Genomic DNA, 16,917 nt, shown 5'->3' on the forward strand with positions numbered 1-16,917 from the left:
GGCGGTGGCGAGGATGTCGTCCACCGGGTAGCCACTGTCGGAGCCGAGGAACAGAGTGCGCGCCACACCTTGGTGTGCGCGTCGGAACAGGGAGCTGGAACAGTGGCGGTGACGAGGATGTCGTCCACCGGGTAGCCACTGTCGGAGCCGAGGAACAGAGTGCGCGCCACACCTTGGTGTGCGCGTCGGAACAGGGAGCTGGAACAGTGGCGGTGACGAGGATGTCGTCCACCGGGTAGCCACTGTCGGAGCCGAGGAACAGAGTGGCGCGCCACACCCCGGTGTGCGCGTCGGAACAGAGAGACGCATCGGGGTGCGTCTGCCAGGAGGAGTGTGCCAAGCACGAAGGTCTGGAAGATGCGCGTCTGTGCGCCGGTACGGAGGAGCGTGCCAAGCTCGAAGGTCCGGAAGATGCGCGTCAGTGCGCTGGTACGGAGGAGCGTGCCAAGCTCGAAGGTCTGGAAGATGCGCGTTGCGCGCTGGTCTGGAGAGCGTGCCAAGCTCGAGCGTCCTTGGAAGATGCGCGTTGCGCGCTGGTACGGAGGAGCGTGCCAAGCTCGAAGGTCTGGAAGATGCGCGTTGCGCGCTGGTCTGGAGAGCGTGCCAAGCTCGAGCGTCCTTGGAAGATGCGCGTTGCGCGCTGGTACGGAGGAGCGTGCCAAGCTCGAAGGTCTGGAAGATGCGCGTTGCGCGCTGGTCTGGAGAGCGTGCCAAGCTCGAGCGTCCTTGGAAGATGCGCGTTGCGCGCTGTGGACTGGAGAGCGTCTGCGCTGGTCTGGATGTGCGTCAGGACGACAGCTGCGCGGGGGGTCTGAAGTGGATGACTGGGATGCCTCCCGTGGAAGTCTAGGGAGCGCAGACCAGTCCCACTCTCAGGCAACGGCGACAGCAGGCGAAGGCTGGAGCAAACATCTCGACGCCGGAGAATGGAACAGCATAGGCAGACAGAGGATCTCCCGAAAGAGTCTAGATGTTTAAAGAATATGACTCGGCAAGTATACAACACGACCCCACGCCAAAACGAGGGGAAGCGCCCTGGTATTTAAAGCCCACAGGGGGACTAATTAGCCTGCCACCACAGGTGCGAGAGATAATAGAATATCAAACAGGTGTGGCCACTAAGGGTAAGGAACGAGAGGGTGGGGGCTAGAGAGAGTGAGTAGGGAATTCCTAACAGTAGGCTTAAAGAAGACAGAGAATAGGGAATTCCTAACAGTAGGCCTAAAGAAGACAGAGAAAAGGTAGTGAGCAGCGGGCAAAACCTCACATTTCCTGTGTTTTTAACCCTTTCACTACCACACTGCGAAAGGGTTAACCGTCTGTAGTGTGGTAGTGAAAGGGTTAATGTGATGCTGGAGCTCCTTCAGCATTGTCTCCTGTCTAACAGCCTCTCGCTCGATTGTCTTCCTTAGTTCCGCACGGACATCGCCAGGACGGAGTACCTGTCCAACGCAGACGAGAGGCTCCGCTGGCAGGCCAGCTCCCTCCCTGCTGACGACCTCTGCACCGAGAACGCCATCATGCTGAAGAGGTTCAACAGGTCAGTGTGTCCTGTCCGCCGCTGGTTTTATTTATATTATTTCTACCCCTTCCAGGTGTACACGGTAACAGTGGCTAGTGGCCATTGAGAAAGCTATGGAATTCTAGAATTCCAAGATAGAATTCCGAGGGAACAATCCAAAACCTTAACACTATCAGTGCCACTGGTTAACATGGTAAAACATGGTTGAATGCCAGCACCCACTTCAATGATAGCGTTGTGAACGCATAATCTATGTATTAAATTATGGCGTGTGTGTAATCTGCCCGTCGCTTATCAATGACTTGTTTGCAGTCAACATTGTCAAAACGGATTGTTTTTTAATCGGTTCATTTCCGTTTTATAGCATTTTGAAAAGCCCTCGTTTTCTTGATAGTTTCAGGAAAATATAAAGATTCCGTGATAAAAGGCATTTACTGGAATATTCTGGAATACACAAAAAACGTTGTCATTTTTCTGCCTATTTATTAATCGTTTTCAAATAAACGCTAGATTATCGATAGTATATGTGTACTTATGCACGCTAGAGAAGCGAGCTGAAAAATCTATTCTCTCATTTCCTGATCAGCGCGCACACACACACACACACACACACACATGGGGCAAACGCTGATATCTCTGTGAAAACAGATCCGATTATCCTAAGACTGGTCAAATAGATTCCTTACCTCAGATCAGATGTTCTCCAAAAAGATTATTCCAATTCCTGATCGCCATTCCAAATATCGATCGTGTTTATTGATTCAGCGCTGGGTACTGTAAATATGTATTCCACGCTGTTTTCCGGCTCGGCAATCACTTCGATCCTTCAGATGGCTTGCCGGAAAAGTAAAATGAGGAAACTGGACCCCCCCCCCCATCAGTCTAATCCAATGGGGTGCAGTTACACAGGGAGAGACGATAGGGGGCGGTATTTTCCCAATGGAGCTCAGAGAGAGGTTGCTGCACTAGCGTGAGGCTCGATTAATGAAATATGAATTAACACTATGGTCGCCAAAAACGCCTTACCACGTCATTCCCCGCCATGCTCATTCTGCCAAAGACGCCGTACCACGTCTTTGAGATCAATATTTCAAAAATTTGTGATCGCAATCATATTTCTCCCCCGGAGACTTGAGATCTACTGTTGATCCCCTCTCAACTCTCCAACGGTTCAAGAGCGCCATCTGGTGGCCGATCGGCGGATCGCTCAAACCGGAAACAGGAAACGGAAGCTGGTGCTCATTCCAATTTGGTCCGATCACTCGCTAATAGTCCCAGGACTCAAGCTAGACACAATGGATAGCAATCCGTTACCAATAACTCGATAAACAACATGATTTGGACGTATATACTATTATACAACCTGGAGATGGATCGCATATTTCTACATCCCATAATAGGAATATTTCTGCTCCACGCTCATCGCCCAACGGCCCGAGGAAGCTACGGTGAGATTCAGCGTTTTTTTTTAACATGTTCGATATAAACTGCTCTGATGATCATATCACCCACACTAGATGAATCATCTAACGTTGGCCACGGAATTATAAACGACCCCCCCCCATCCGGTCAACATCAGATGATAAGTAGTAACTTCTAGAAGCACGTCCATTTGAAATTTCTTATCTTGCGCCGATTGCTATCAAACTGTATACAATCATCAATATAATGCATTTAGGGCTATAAATCACGTTCTGGAGAAAGCTAGAGAAAACGATAAAAACATACTTATACTTTAGACCGTATTTTAGTATGAATATGTGTGTAACTGAGGGGTACAATTCCCTGACTGTATTGTTAGATATGATACTTACTACCACTACCTCTTGTACTTTAGACTCTGGCCACCCAGTACTAGGCATAAATAATTATGGTAAACACTCCCACGTAGATGAAACGATCCAACACAAATGTACCAAGTCGAAAGTCTGCGTTTAATAATAATTAATACATAGCAAAAGGTATGTAGAGCAATCACTTAATTACATTTATGATTTGAAATAGGATGCACTTTTATGGCAAATGAGTATTCGTTGGTATATCAATAGAGAACGTCCAATCTCTGGTGGCGCAGGCGGTAAATATACAACCTGGAATATTTAAGGAATAATAGCAATGATACTTTAATGATTATAGAACTGGATACACTAGGGGGGATTCCGGTCGCTTGTAAGACAACTGGAGAAGGGGGGGGGGGGGGGGTAGAGTCTGGCTGTATCCGTCTGGCCGAGGGTATCCTGGGAGAACCCACGGTTGTGCGGCTCGGTGCCTCAGCGATCCTCGATCCACAGATGAAAGCAGTTGGACTCTCTGTGGGCCGGCTTCCTCCGGTCCACGATGGAGAGACGTGAAGCGACCTCGTCGTGTAGAGCGTCTCCTCACCTGTCGTCCTCTCCGGGGGGGGGGGTTTCCAACACACGGCAGTGTTGGTCTTTATCCATAGAATAATCACTGTATACAAAGCATAATCCGTGCCTGGGAAGGCGGGCTGTCGTCGGTAGAATAATCCGGTATGCAGGTCCACTCGCTCGTCGGCTCTGGGGCTCCTCGGGTGCAGCCTCACATGGGGTCGGCCACCCTGGATAAGCAGCCAGTTCTACCCGAAACGATGGGGGTGCTGACTACGATAGTATTCTCACCGCACGAAGCACTACATATGAATAGACTATTATTAGCTTAATAGACTACGTCCAACTCGACGATATAGTGCCAAATATGACTATTCAAATATTAATATACACGATGTCTCAATACCGATGGTAGGCCGAACTTGGCCTTACTCCCACACGTGGCGTCGCGGGGAGGCTTTACGTCTGTCACTCTATTGGAGGGTAAGAAACTGGACTAAAAGAAAGTCCTACTTTAGTAGCGCAGTATATATACGCACTATGAACAAATAGTACCATTAGTGGTGCGGTAGCCAGATTCCTACGCGGAACTAGGACTTGTTCGTACATGTTGAGCGGTACGTTTGAACTGGGTCTGGGGGGTATGGCAGCCTGGCACCAAGGTCTCGACCAATAGTAGAATGGAGACTATTATGGGATGTTCAGTAGGCTAGAATGGATATTCAATGCATATTGTACAAGGAATATACAAGGGATATCAGGGAATATTAGAGAATATACAAATACAATTAAATATATATATATAAATAAATATATATATTCGGTTTAATCTGGCCCTTCACAACAGCCACCCCCTGATTGGTCCCAGACCTAATCAGTTAAGCAGAGACAGATTAATCGCGTTGTCTATTTACACATAAGGGTTTGCTGTAGGGGTCAGTCAACTTCACAAAGTCATAAGGTTATAGGGTCATGGTCATCATCGATTGTGTCTGGGAGTCGGGGCAGTTCTATGAGCCTCGCCACGGGACGGGTGTAAGTGCGACCCTGGACAAGCACTTCAGCTGCTCGGACCTTGCCATCGGCACCGGTGATCACTTTGCTTACGCGGCCGGCCGGCCACATAGCTCTGGGCAGTGATTGATCAATAATCATGACGACTGTTCCTTCTGTCAAATTGTCTCTCTCCTTTACCCACTTCTGGCGGGTCTGTAGAGACGGTAGGTAGTGCAGTAGGAATGTCCTTTGTTGTGCACTCTCTATGGTAGTGCAATCATCTATGTTGGGGTCTGCGGAGATAACAGTGCTCAATCCACAGAACATAGGTTTCTTATTCTCAGCCTCCTCTTGACTGGCTTCCCTCGGGATAGGCGTGGGCCACTCTCCTTCCGGGAGCTTTAGGAATGCTGGGCCGTCACTGTAGACATTGCGACGGGTGAGGTCATCTAGGGGCATTCCCCGGGTGATGACGTCAGCTGGGTTCTGTTTTGTATCAATGTAGCGCCACTCTGTTTCTCCGGTTAACTCTTCGGTTAAGTCTTGAATCTCGGTGACTCTGACTCCCACGAAGACTATGTACTTGCATGAGTCCGATTTGATCCAGGCGAGTACTGTCGTGGAATCTGACCACAGGATTGTTCTAGACACCGGTATGGTGAGCTCACGTTGGATGAGCGTGGCTAGGTGCGCTCCGGCTAGGGCTGCGCAGAGCTCTAGACGTGGGATAGATTGTTGCTTGCGTGGGGCTATTCTCGAGCGGGCGAGGACAAATGCTGTGTAGATCTCTCCCCCCTCTTCTTGGGCCCGCAAGTAGGCTACTGATCCGTATGCGACCTCTGAGGCGTCACTGAAGACGTATAAGTCCATTTTACATGTCTCTGGCCTCACCGTGGGTGGGAAGTAGCTTCGGCGCATGTTAACGCCAGGGAGTGAGTGGAGCTCCATCTCCCACTCTCTCCAGGTGGATGCAAGGTGTGCGGGAATGGGGTCGTCCCAGCCCTGGTCCTTGTCCCACAATGCTCGTATAATCATTTTTGCCCTGGTGGTGTACGGTAGAATACATCCTAGCGGGTCATATTGTCGGGCGAGTGTTGTGTACACACTCCGTCTGGTGGTCGGCGCCGCCGCCGGCCTTCCCTGCTCCGTAGTCAGGGGCTTGTGTCTGTAGTGAAGCGAATCTGTTTTGAATCGCCACACCAATCCCAGGGTCATCTCCTGGGCTTCTCCCGGGATTGTAGCCATCCAGGTCTCGCTGCTGGCTGCCTTGTCCTCGGAGGAGAGGCTGCGCAGTACTTGCGGATCGCTGCTGGCCCACTGCCTGAGATCAAAGCCGCCTTTGATCAATGAGGCGCGGAGTTTAATCAGGAGAGCCTCGGCTTCTTCCTGGGTTGAAAGGCTTTGTAGACAGTTGTCTACGTAGAAGCTGTTCTTTACGCTGTGTCGGACCTCTTCGTCCGCTGCTGGGTCCTCTGCTACATGTTTCTGTAGTGCAAATGTAGCACAGCAGGGGCTGCACGTCGTTCCGAAGGGGAGGACTTCCCATTGGTAGATGGCTGGGTGCTCATCTCCTGGCTTCTCTCTCCATAGGAACCGTAACAGGGGCTTGTCCTCCTCTACTAATCTCACCTGCAGGAACATTCCTTTAATGTCCCCGCTGATGGCCACCTTTTCCTGGCGGAAGCGGAGTAGAACGCCGAGTAGGGAGGGGCCGAGTGTGGGACCGGGCAGTAACTCTTTATTCAGATTTTGGGATCCGATCTGGTAGCTGCAGTTAAATACTATGCGGTCTTTACCGTTGTGATGGACCTTGTGGTGAGGCACGTACCACGATTCAATGGTCTGGTCAGCCTCTTTAATGTCCATCTTTGTGACGTGTCCCGCTGTGATGAGCTTCTCAATCTCGGCGCGGTATACACTCTCTTGGGCGGGGTTCTTGGCTAAGCGCCGCTCCGTGTTCAGCAGGTACCGTTCTGTGGCGTCTGTCTTGGCGTGGAAAGTAGGCATTCCTTCTCGCCGCAGGAGTGGCGTGGCGTATCTCAACACGCCGTTGACCGGGACTCTCTTGGTCCCTGTCTCGAGGAGGTGAATGGCGTAAATGTCATCTTTAGAGCGAATGTCTTTCTTTCCGTTCTTAAAGGGCATTTGTTCCAAGGTCCATAGCCGCTCTACGTGTTGCAGGAGTGCGGTTTCTCCCTCTGTGACTCGGGAGTGGAGACATCTAGTGGCTGTACTTCGGTTGAGAGATTTGGCGAGCGGGCCTTGGAGAGTCCATCCCAAACGGGTCTCGACTGCTGCAGGACAGCCTCGGGGTCCGGTATGAACCCGGTCTATCGGGACAATGAGGTCTGCATGGTCGGAGCCTATCAACAGGGTCGGCATAGCATTGTCTATGAGCGGGATCGGTAACTTGCGCAGATGTGCATATTTCTCCATCAGCTTGGCGACGGGGTATGTGTACCGCGACAGTCCTATTTCTTGGCTGGTGAAAGCGTCTGTAATCTGGTACCGTCGCTCAGGCTGGCCGCTTGCTGCGATAGAGAATGAGACATTCTCGCCCTTTATCGTCTTCAAATCTCGTCTTATTGTCCGAATTGTCATTTGGGTTTCGCTTCCCCGCAGCCCTAGCTGGGCCGCAGCGGAGGCGAGCAGAAGGGTCTTCTCTGACCCGTCATCGAGGACGGCGTAAGTGTCCAGGACTTTATTCTGGTAGCTTAGTGTCACACGCACTACTTTTAGGAGTACTCGGGCTCCACTGCTGCTGGCGGGATCGATGTACATGACGCTCGCTTTGCTGCTGGATGGTGCGGGTGAAGGGCGCCGTCTGTTACTGTCGTGAAGTATGTCCAGATGGGCTCCATCGCACTTGGTGCACCCTTTCTTTAAGCGGCATTCGGCTGCCATGTGTGAGCGCGCACAGCGAAAACAGCGCTTGTTGGACTTTATCCATTGACTTGCTTCCTCCGCGTTCAGCTTGGGGAAGGAGTCACATTGCGCTAGCCAGTGTTCTTTCTCACAGTAGGGGCACACTATCTTCCACTTCTCCGTTCTGGAGGGGGTACTGTGGCTCCTGCTGCTCGGTACTGACTCCGATTGGTGCATCACAGTCACCGATCTTCTTCCATCATTTAGTCGTCTGGTTCCTTCTCTGGAGCCAGGGGTGCTCCGTCCGAATGTATCTGGCCGTAGGCTGCTGACTTCTCTCGCCAGGAAGTCTGCTAGATCGAGGAGGTTCGGTTCGGGGCCATTCGGGTCTCGGTGGTCTCTCTGCCGCCTAAAACGCTCCTGTCGAGCGGGCGGCAGCTTCTCCAAGATCCTTTCCACATTTGAGTTGGCGTAAAGTTCATGCCTCCCCTTCTCTCTCTGCGCTCCCAACATCCCTACCAGGGACTGCACTCTGATGGACAGGTCGTCCAGTGCTCGATTGTCTATTGCTGGGGGTAAGCGGTCGATGTGTCGGATCTCCTGGATCACGTAATCCCATATGCGCCCATACCTCTGGTCCAATGCTACCAGCGCTGCTGTGTATGGGGTGGTGGAGGTCGCGTAGGCGAGCGCTATATTATGTGCGCGGGGTACCTTTAAGTGCTTCAGTAGGATGGCGTATTTATGGCGTTCATCCAATACATCCACCAACATGGTCTCCAGACACATGCGGAGTTCTGTATACTGGGCCCGGTTCTCTTGGGTGAAGTCGGGTACCATAGGCGTGCCAATGTATGACGCTGACTGTGGATACATCGGCGAGCGTTGGGGGAGAGGCCTCCTAGGCGAGTCTCCTCCCGCTCCTTGGTATGGGCTGGTACCGGCAGTGTACCATGGCCCGCTTGTCCAGGTGCTGTTCCTCGGTGCGGGTCGTGCGTCGTGCTCACCCGTGTATAGAGTCGGGGGTCTGTAGCGCAGCTCCGCGGGAGTATAGCCTGGGCTGTACCGGACCTCCTGGTCCGGTAGAGTACTGTGCTGTCGTCGGGCGTGGTTCTCCTCCTCTTCCTCTTCGTCTTCAGTTAGGTCATCCAGTGCTTGTAGTCTCTGGTTTAGCCTCTCCACAGGATATGCTGCTCCTTCCCGGTTGCTAGGTCTCGCTTGGACCGGTGGGGGGAGGTGGTCTGTGGGGGGTATAGACCTCGTCTGTTGGTCAAGTTCAGGGTTGTTTACTCGGCTAGGGGATGCCGCCCTGGAGGTGTGTCTAGACGAGTTCCTGGAGCCTCTGGCGGAGGGAGAGGGTGTTGTCCGTCTGATCAGCTGTTCTATTAGTTGCGCTTGCTGTCTGTCGCGCTCTGCGTCCCGTAGAGCACCAGCAGCTGCTCGCTGGTTGTCTGCTCGGTCTCGGGCCACATTCTCTTCCATCTGAATGCGTCTTATTTCTAGACGTATATGCTCTTCTTCGCTCCGCTGCTGGATCTGCAGTCGGTCGCGTTCAGCAGCGGCGTTCAGGCTGATGAGGAAGGCCTGCTGTAGGGTCCTCTCTGCCTCGCTGGGAGAAGGCGGTTGTATAGGGGAGCCTTCCCTCGGGGTACTCCTTGCGGAGCCTTGGAGCTCTATCTCCACGGTGCTCTCCCCGTCTTCTTCCGTGCCGAGTTCTCTCTCGGTAGCGTTGTATTCCTCCCGGGACTCATCGGGGACTACTTCTTCAGTACTGGCGGGGTGTGAAGTCATGTCTGGTTCCCACTGGTCCCCACCGTGAGCTTGGTCAGTTACATTAGAACCCGTAGGGGCCTCTATGGTCGGGGTAGTCTGGGCGTTGGGGTTAGACATACTTTTACTTTCTAGTTTTACCGCGTTTACTGTTAGTAGAAGACTAGGTTGTTGACTGACAGCGTAAGCCTCTAAGTACTGAGGGAGCCGTCGTTCGCGCTGCGGGTGTTGGTTAGGAGGATCGTTTCGTGGAGTGTTCATCATAGGCCATTTCAATATTAATAACACTATATTAATATTACACTAATTACCCATCCGGCTCGAAGGACCAATTGTAACTGAGGGGTACAATTCCCTGACTGTATTGTTAGATATGATACTTACTACCACTACCTCTTGTACTTTAGACTCTGGCCACCCAGTACTAGGCATAAATAATTATGGTAAACACTCCCACGTAGATGAAACGATCCAACACAAATGTACCAAGTCGAAAGTCTGCGTTTAATAATAATTAATACATAGCAAAAGGTATGTAGAGCAATCACTTAATTACATTTATGATTTGAAATAGGATGCACTTTTATGGCAAATGAGTATTCGTTGGTATATCAATAGAGAACGTCCAATCTCTGGTGGCGCAGGCGGTAAATATACAACCTGGAATATTTAAGGAATAATAGCAATGATACTTTAATGATTATAGAACTGGATACACTAGGGGGGATTCCGGTCGCTTGTAAGACAACTGGAGAAGGGGGGGGGGGGTAGAGTCTGGCTGTATCCGTCTGGCCGAGGGTATCCTCGATCCACAGATGAAAGCAGTTGGACTCTCTGTGGGCCGGCTTCCTCCGGTCCACGATGGAGAGACGTGAAGCGACCTCGTCGTGTAGAGCGTCTCCTCACCTGTCGTCCTCTCCGGGGGGGGGGTTTCCAACACACGGCAGTGTTGGTCTTTATCCATAGAATAATCACTGTATACAAAGCATAATCCGTGCCTGGGAAGGCGGGCTGTCGTCGGTAGAATAATCCGGTATGCAGGTCCACTCGCTCGTCGGCTCTGGGGCTCCTCGGGTGCAGCCTCACATGGGGTCGGCCACCCTGGATAAGCAGCCAGTTCTACCCGAAACGATGGGGGTGCTGACTACGATAGTATTCTCACCGCACGAAGCACTACATATGAATAGACTATTATTAGCTTAATAGACTACGTCCAACTCGACGATATAGTGCCAAATATGACTATTCAAATATTAATATACACGATGTCTCAATACCGATGGTAGGCCGAACTTGGCCTTACTCCCACACGTGGCGTCGCGGGGAGGCTTTACGTCTGTCACTCTATTGGAGGGTAAGAAACTGGACTAAAAGAAAGTCCTACTTTAGTAGCGCAGTATATATACGCACTATGAACAAATAGTACCATTAGTGGTGCGGTAGCCAGATTCCTACGCGGAACTAGGACTTGTTCGTACATGTTGAGCGGTACGTTTGAACTGGGTCTGGGGGGTATGGCAGCCTGGCACCAAGGTCTCGACCAATAGTAGAATGGAGACTATTATGGGATGTTCAGTAGGCTAGAATGGATATTCAATGCATATTGTACAAGGAATATACAAGGGATATCAGGGAATATTAGAGAATATACAAATACAATTAAATATATATATATAAATAAATATATATATTCGGTTTAATCTGGCCCTTCACAACAATGTGAATGAAAAAGTATAACGTTGCTCAGTGGCGTAACTCTCTCTCCAGGTGTGCCGGGGACAGATTTGTGGGCGTGGCGAGTGACGTCGCTGGGGGGGGTTAGGGGGGCCCCCCCCCCCCCTCTCTACCTCGATTTTTTTTTTTAATACCAGGGGTGCAATACCGCATTTTCCCAGGCGGTGGCGCCATTTCTCCATGTAAACGACACACTGAGCTCATACATACAGAATTTCCATTGCATTCAGAGATCTCCAGGTAATGGTCTTTGCTATGGCAAATTGCTCTTAGAAATGGGAGTCAAGCAAACTTGTTAAAGTGTACAGCATGTGAATCAAATGTGGGATTGTTGTGACAAAGCTACAGCATAGAATTCTAAAGAAGCAAATCAAAATCCTTACTCCTGATTCCCCCAAAACACAACACTGCAGTAAATGAACTCATGCTGAAATTCTTCTTTCAACATGAGATCACTGCAATAACCAGAGGAACGTGCCAAAAAAACAGGGTCCAACTCATCTGTGAACTAAAGAGCACTTTCAAGCATTTCTAATTGCCACTTCATCTGCAGAAAATGAAATGTCATGTTTATCTCCAATCCAGTTAAAAGAGTTTCTCACACCAAGAAAACCTATTTTATCTTTTAGTGGAATGAACATTGCCGGCATCAGAATACATTTGACTTCTGGTCTTCATATAATCTATCAACAAAACAGGGGGAACAGAATGAAGAACAATTAAAACAATTTGCGATCATGAAACGTTTGGAGTCTAGAATATCTGATGAGTAATCGGTAAACATTATTCTTTTAAGTATAATTTTCTTCTTCTATGTCACACACACTGTAGGCATGCGTTCTTCATGGGACGGGGGTGCACTAAGTGCAAGCCCAGATAAGTACTCGCTATTTGCATATCAATAGCGCCGGTCGTATTTAACACACCTGACGACCGGCGCTATTGATATGCAAATAGCGAATGCAATCCCAGTTGATTTCAGGAACGCACCACTCACTGCACACACACACACACACACACTGCTGGTGTCGTCACTGCTGCTGGTTTAGCTCTAGATAAGGGCAAGAATGCGACCCCCATCTACTCCTCTTTGCATAATAATAGGACAGGTAGTCAGAAGGGGGGGGGACATAACTGCATTCTGAAAAAATGCGGGGGACACATTCCAAAGACCCCCGTGGGAGTTACGCCCCTGACGTTGCTACACCCTGAACAATAGATACTTGATGTTGAATGGGCCATAGTAATGTCAATTTAGCAATACAATTTAAAAAGTTATAGCCCTGCAAAGAAGGGGAACTTCTCCATAGACAAATAGAGCTGGCGTGGGATGGTTTATTAAGAAAATAAGCCTGGCGACCAAAGTGTTAAAATCGCAAAAAAAAAAAAAGACAAACAAACGCTATATAGCATTGCTGGTATTCAACGGGCGGCATGAACTAACGACATAAAGCGTCCGTGGCACTCAAAGTGTTAAAGGTGCTATAGCCTATAGATACAATTTTTATGTAGAGTAATAATTTCGTTTTAAATAATACAATCCACAGAGCTTTTAGAAAGGTGCGGAATCAAAAAGATTGCTTTTCCCCCAAAAGATTATTTATTAATGAATTTATCATTCGAAGAATATTTGCGGGTGCAAAATAAATGTTGTTGTTTACATGTTGCATGCATGTACCCCCTCCCGCAATATCGATAATTATTATTATTATTATTATTATTATTATATATATTTCTTTCAATAGTCACCTTTTATTTTACAAAAAGTGATGTTTGGTGAAAGTTAGATTTGCACTTTATTAATCCCAATAGGGAAATTCATTCTTGTTTGATGATCAAGAGGCACCTTTTATTTGTTTTAAGTGAAGTTTGGTGAAAACGCAAGTTATTGCACTATTAATCCCAATAGGGACATTCATCTTTGTTTGATCAAGTGTAACCTTTTATATATATATTATTATTATTATTTTTTTTTTTTAAATGAAGATTGGTGAAAGTTAGGTTTGCACTTCAATCCCAATAGGGAAATTCATCTTGGTTTGATATTTTTTTTTGTCAAATAAAAACAAAGGTTATTTGAATGATTTCTAGTTTTCAAGAGAAAAAAATCGATTAAAATCGTAAATCGGATTTAAAAAAAAATTATCAGAGATTTTATTTTTAGGCCATATTGCCCAGCCCTAAAACAAAGGGTTTTAAAAGTGTTATATTTCTCTTCTCTTATAATACCAGAGAGAAGGTGAGGAGAATCGACCAGCAACAAAAGCTAAAAAATAAAAAATGTATAAAGAAATTTACATTTTAAGATTAAAATCTTTTCCCCGTGGTATCGAAAATGGTATCGAATATCGATACTTTTCAAGGTATCGTATCGAAGTTAGAAATTCCAGTATCGTGACAACACTACTCCCTACTTACTTCCCCACGTGGAACCCACCTGATAAATGACATGCTGGTGCTTTAATGCGACATCTAGTGGCTGAATGTTACTATAGCACCTTTAACCCTTTCACTGCCACACTACAGAAGGTTAACCCTTTACTAAGGGTTAACCTTCTGTAGTGTGGCAGTGAAAGGGTTAAAACCTGAAAAGGTGAATTGTTATTTATAAATGTTTTGCACCAAATCTGCTCTGTTTGACCTCTGACCCCTGCGTGCCGCCCTCTCCAGGTACCCCCTGATCATCGACCCGTCGGGCCAGGCCACAGAGTTCATCATGAACGAGTACAAGGACCGCAAGATCACCCGGACCAGCTTCCTGGACGACGCCTTCAGGAAGAACCTGGAGAGCGCCCTGCGCTTCGGAAACCCCCTGCTGGTGCAGGTAACACACCCTGTGCCCTTGAGCCTGGCACCTAACCTCTTCTATACGAACATGAACTACAGTAAACCTACTGTATAGTATTCCTGTGTCCGTGCAGTATATACAGTAGTACATATATATCATAGTGATTCTAAATTTTCCTGTTGTTTTTTCATTCACACTGTTTGATTGACCGTGGAAACTATGTACTGATTCACTACAGTATTTGTAAAATGGATACTTCTATTCAAAAACTCAGCAATACTAATAGTTTTTCCACTGATTTACTGGTTCACTCAACCTGTTTACTGTCTTTCTTTCATTCTTCCCATCCTTCCTTCCTCCCTTTTTTCCTCCCTTCCTTCCCTCGCTCCCTTCCTCCCTCCCTCCCTTCTTTCCTCCCTTCTGTCTGTCTGTCTGTCTGTTAGGACGTAGAGAGTTACGACCCCATCCTGAACCCTGTGCTGAACAGAGAGGTCCGCAGGACCGGAGGACGTGTCCTCATCACCCTGGGAGACCAGGACATCGACCTGTCTCCCTCCTTCGTCATCTTCCTGTCCACGCGAGACCCGACGGTACAGGATCTGGTTACTGTTCACGTCGTGTCAATTATGTTCATATCTTTTTAAAGGCTTTTTCACTTTTTGACACAGCTATCTCCAAGCTAGGAGTTCCCCGTGGTTTTCAACGAGGAATTCAAAAAATCAAACATACTGTAGTCAGTTACAATTCTAAATGTCCAAGTATCCCTTCAAGACAGATTAATGGGGTTGGTGTTCTGACTTGAATTATGCATCATTCATATTGACGTATTGATGTTTAAATATAGAAGCACTAAGGCTGTCATTCAAAAACCTAGATCTATGTCATTCGTCAAAAATAAAAGATATTATGTTTTATTATGTGTTCTATCATAGTTCTGTCCAACTGCGTTCTACCGTCCCTCAGGTTGAGTTCCCTCCAGACCTGTTCTTATCATAGTTCCTTCAAACTGTGTTCTACCGTCCCTCAGGTTGGGTTCTCTCCAGACCTGTTCTTATCATAGTTCTGTCTAACTGCGTTCTACCGTCCCTCAGGTTGGGTTCCCTCCAGACCTGTGTTCTTATCATAGTTCTGTCTAACTGCGTTCTACCGTCCCTCAGGTTGGGTTCCCTCCAGACCTGTGTTCTTATCATAGTTCTGTCTAACTGTGTTCTACCGTCCCTCAGGTTGGGTTCCCTCCAGACCTGTGTTCTTATCATAGTTCTGTCTAACTGCGTTCTACCGTCCCTCAGGTTGGGTTCCCTCCAGACCTGTGTTCTTATCATAGTTCTGTCTAACTGTGTTCTACCGTCCCTCAGGTTGGGTTCCCTCCAGACCTATGTTCTTATCATAGTTCTGTCTAACTGTGTTCTACCGTCCCTCAGGTTGGGTTCCCTCCAGACCCGTGTTCTATCATAGTTCTGTCTAACTGTGTTCTACCGTCCCTCAGGTTGGGTTCCCTCCAGACCCGTGTTCTATCATAGTTCTGTCTAACTGTGTTCTACCGTGGCTCTCGTCCCTCAGGTTGAGTTCCCTCCGGACCTGTGTTCCCGCGTGACCTTTGTGAACTTCACGGTGACCCGCAGCAGCCTGCAGAGCCAGTGTCTGAACGAGGTCCTGAAGGCAGAGCGGCCCGACGTGGACGAGAAGCGCTCTGACCTGCTCAAGCTGCAGGGTGAGACAGTAACACAGTGACCTCTGACCTCCGACCTGCTCAAGCTGCAGGGTGAGACAGTAACACAGTGACCTCTGACCTGCTCAAGCTGCAGGGTGAGACAGTAACACAGTGACCTCTGACCTGCTCAAGCTGCAGGGTGAGACAGAGAGACAGTGACCTCTGACCTGCTCAAGCTGCAGGGTGAGACAGTAACACAGTGACCTCTGACCTGCTCAAGCTGCAGGGTGAGACAGTAACACAGTGACCTCTGACCTGCTCAAGCTGCAGGGTGAGACAGTAACACAGTGACCTCTAACCTCCGACCTGCTCAAGCTGCAGGGTGAGACAGAGAGACAGTGACCTCTGACCTCCTCAAGCTGCAGGGTGAGACAGTAACACAGTGACCTCTGACCTGCTCAAGCTGCAGGGTGAGACAGTAACACAGTGACCTCTGACCTCCTCAAGCTGCAGGGTGAGACAGTAACACAGTGACCTCTGACCTCCTCAAGCTGCAGGGTGAGACAGAGAGACAGTGACCTCTGACCTCCTCAAGCTGCAGGGTGAGACAGTAACACAGTGACCTCTGACCTCCTCAAGCTGCAGGGTGAGACAGTAACACAGTGACCTCTGACCTCCTCAAGCTGCAGGGTGAGACAGAGAGACAGTGACCTCTGACCTCCTCAAGCTGCAGGGTGAGACAGTAACACAGTGACCTCTGACCTCAAGCTGCAGGGTGAGACAGTAACACAGTGACCTCTGACCTGCTCAAGCTGCAGGGTGAGACAGTAACACAATGACCTCTGACCTCCTCAAGCTGCAGGGTGAGACAGTAACACAGTGACCTCTGACCTCCTCAAGCTGCAGGGTGAGACAGTAACACAGTGACCTCTGACCTGCTCAAGCTGCAGGGTGAGACAGTAACACAGTGACCTCTGACCTCCTCAAGCTGCAGGGTGAGACAGAGAGACAGTGACCTCTGACCTCCTCAAGCTGCAGGGTGAGACAGTAACACAGTGACCTCTGACCTCCTCAAGCTGCAGGGTGAGACAGTAACACAGTGACCTCTGACCTGCTCAAGCTGCAGGGTGAGACAGAGAGACAGTGACCTCTGACCTCCTCAAGCTGCAGGGTGAGACAGTAACACAGTGACCTCTGACCTCCTCAAGCTGCAGGGTGAGACAGTAACACAGTGACCTCTGAC

At 49.0% G+C, this 16,917-nt stretch overlaps 1 protein-coding gene across 1 annotated transcript in view; it reads left to right on the plus strand.

Moving 5' to 3' along the window:
- LOC311240163 (cytoplasmic dynein 1 heavy chain 1) overlaps positions 1 to 16,917 on the plus strand; it is a gene marked incomplete at both ends in the record, with an annotated part of 161,618 nt that overhangs the window by 113,232 nt on the left and 31,469 nt on the right. Inside the window, 4 exons of the mRNA XM_084328703.1 lie at positions 1,413 to 1,540; positions 13,906 to 14,059; positions 14,467 to 14,613; positions 15,584 to 15,734. Coding sequence (XP_084184829.1) covers positions 1,413 to 1,540; positions 13,906 to 14,059; positions 14,467 to 14,613; positions 15,584 to 15,734 — 580 coding nt within the window. The remainder of the gene's footprint in view (positions 1 to 1,412; positions 1,541 to 13,905; positions 14,060 to 14,466; positions 14,614 to 15,583; positions 15,735 to 16,917) is intronic.

This window comes from Notolepis coatsorum (genome assembly GCF_963971535.1).
Source record: "Notolepis coatsorum genome assembly, chromosome: 14".
Classification (NCBI taxonomy): Eukaryota; Metazoa; Chordata; class Actinopteri; order Aulopiformes; family Paralepididae; genus Notolepis; species Notolepis coatsorum.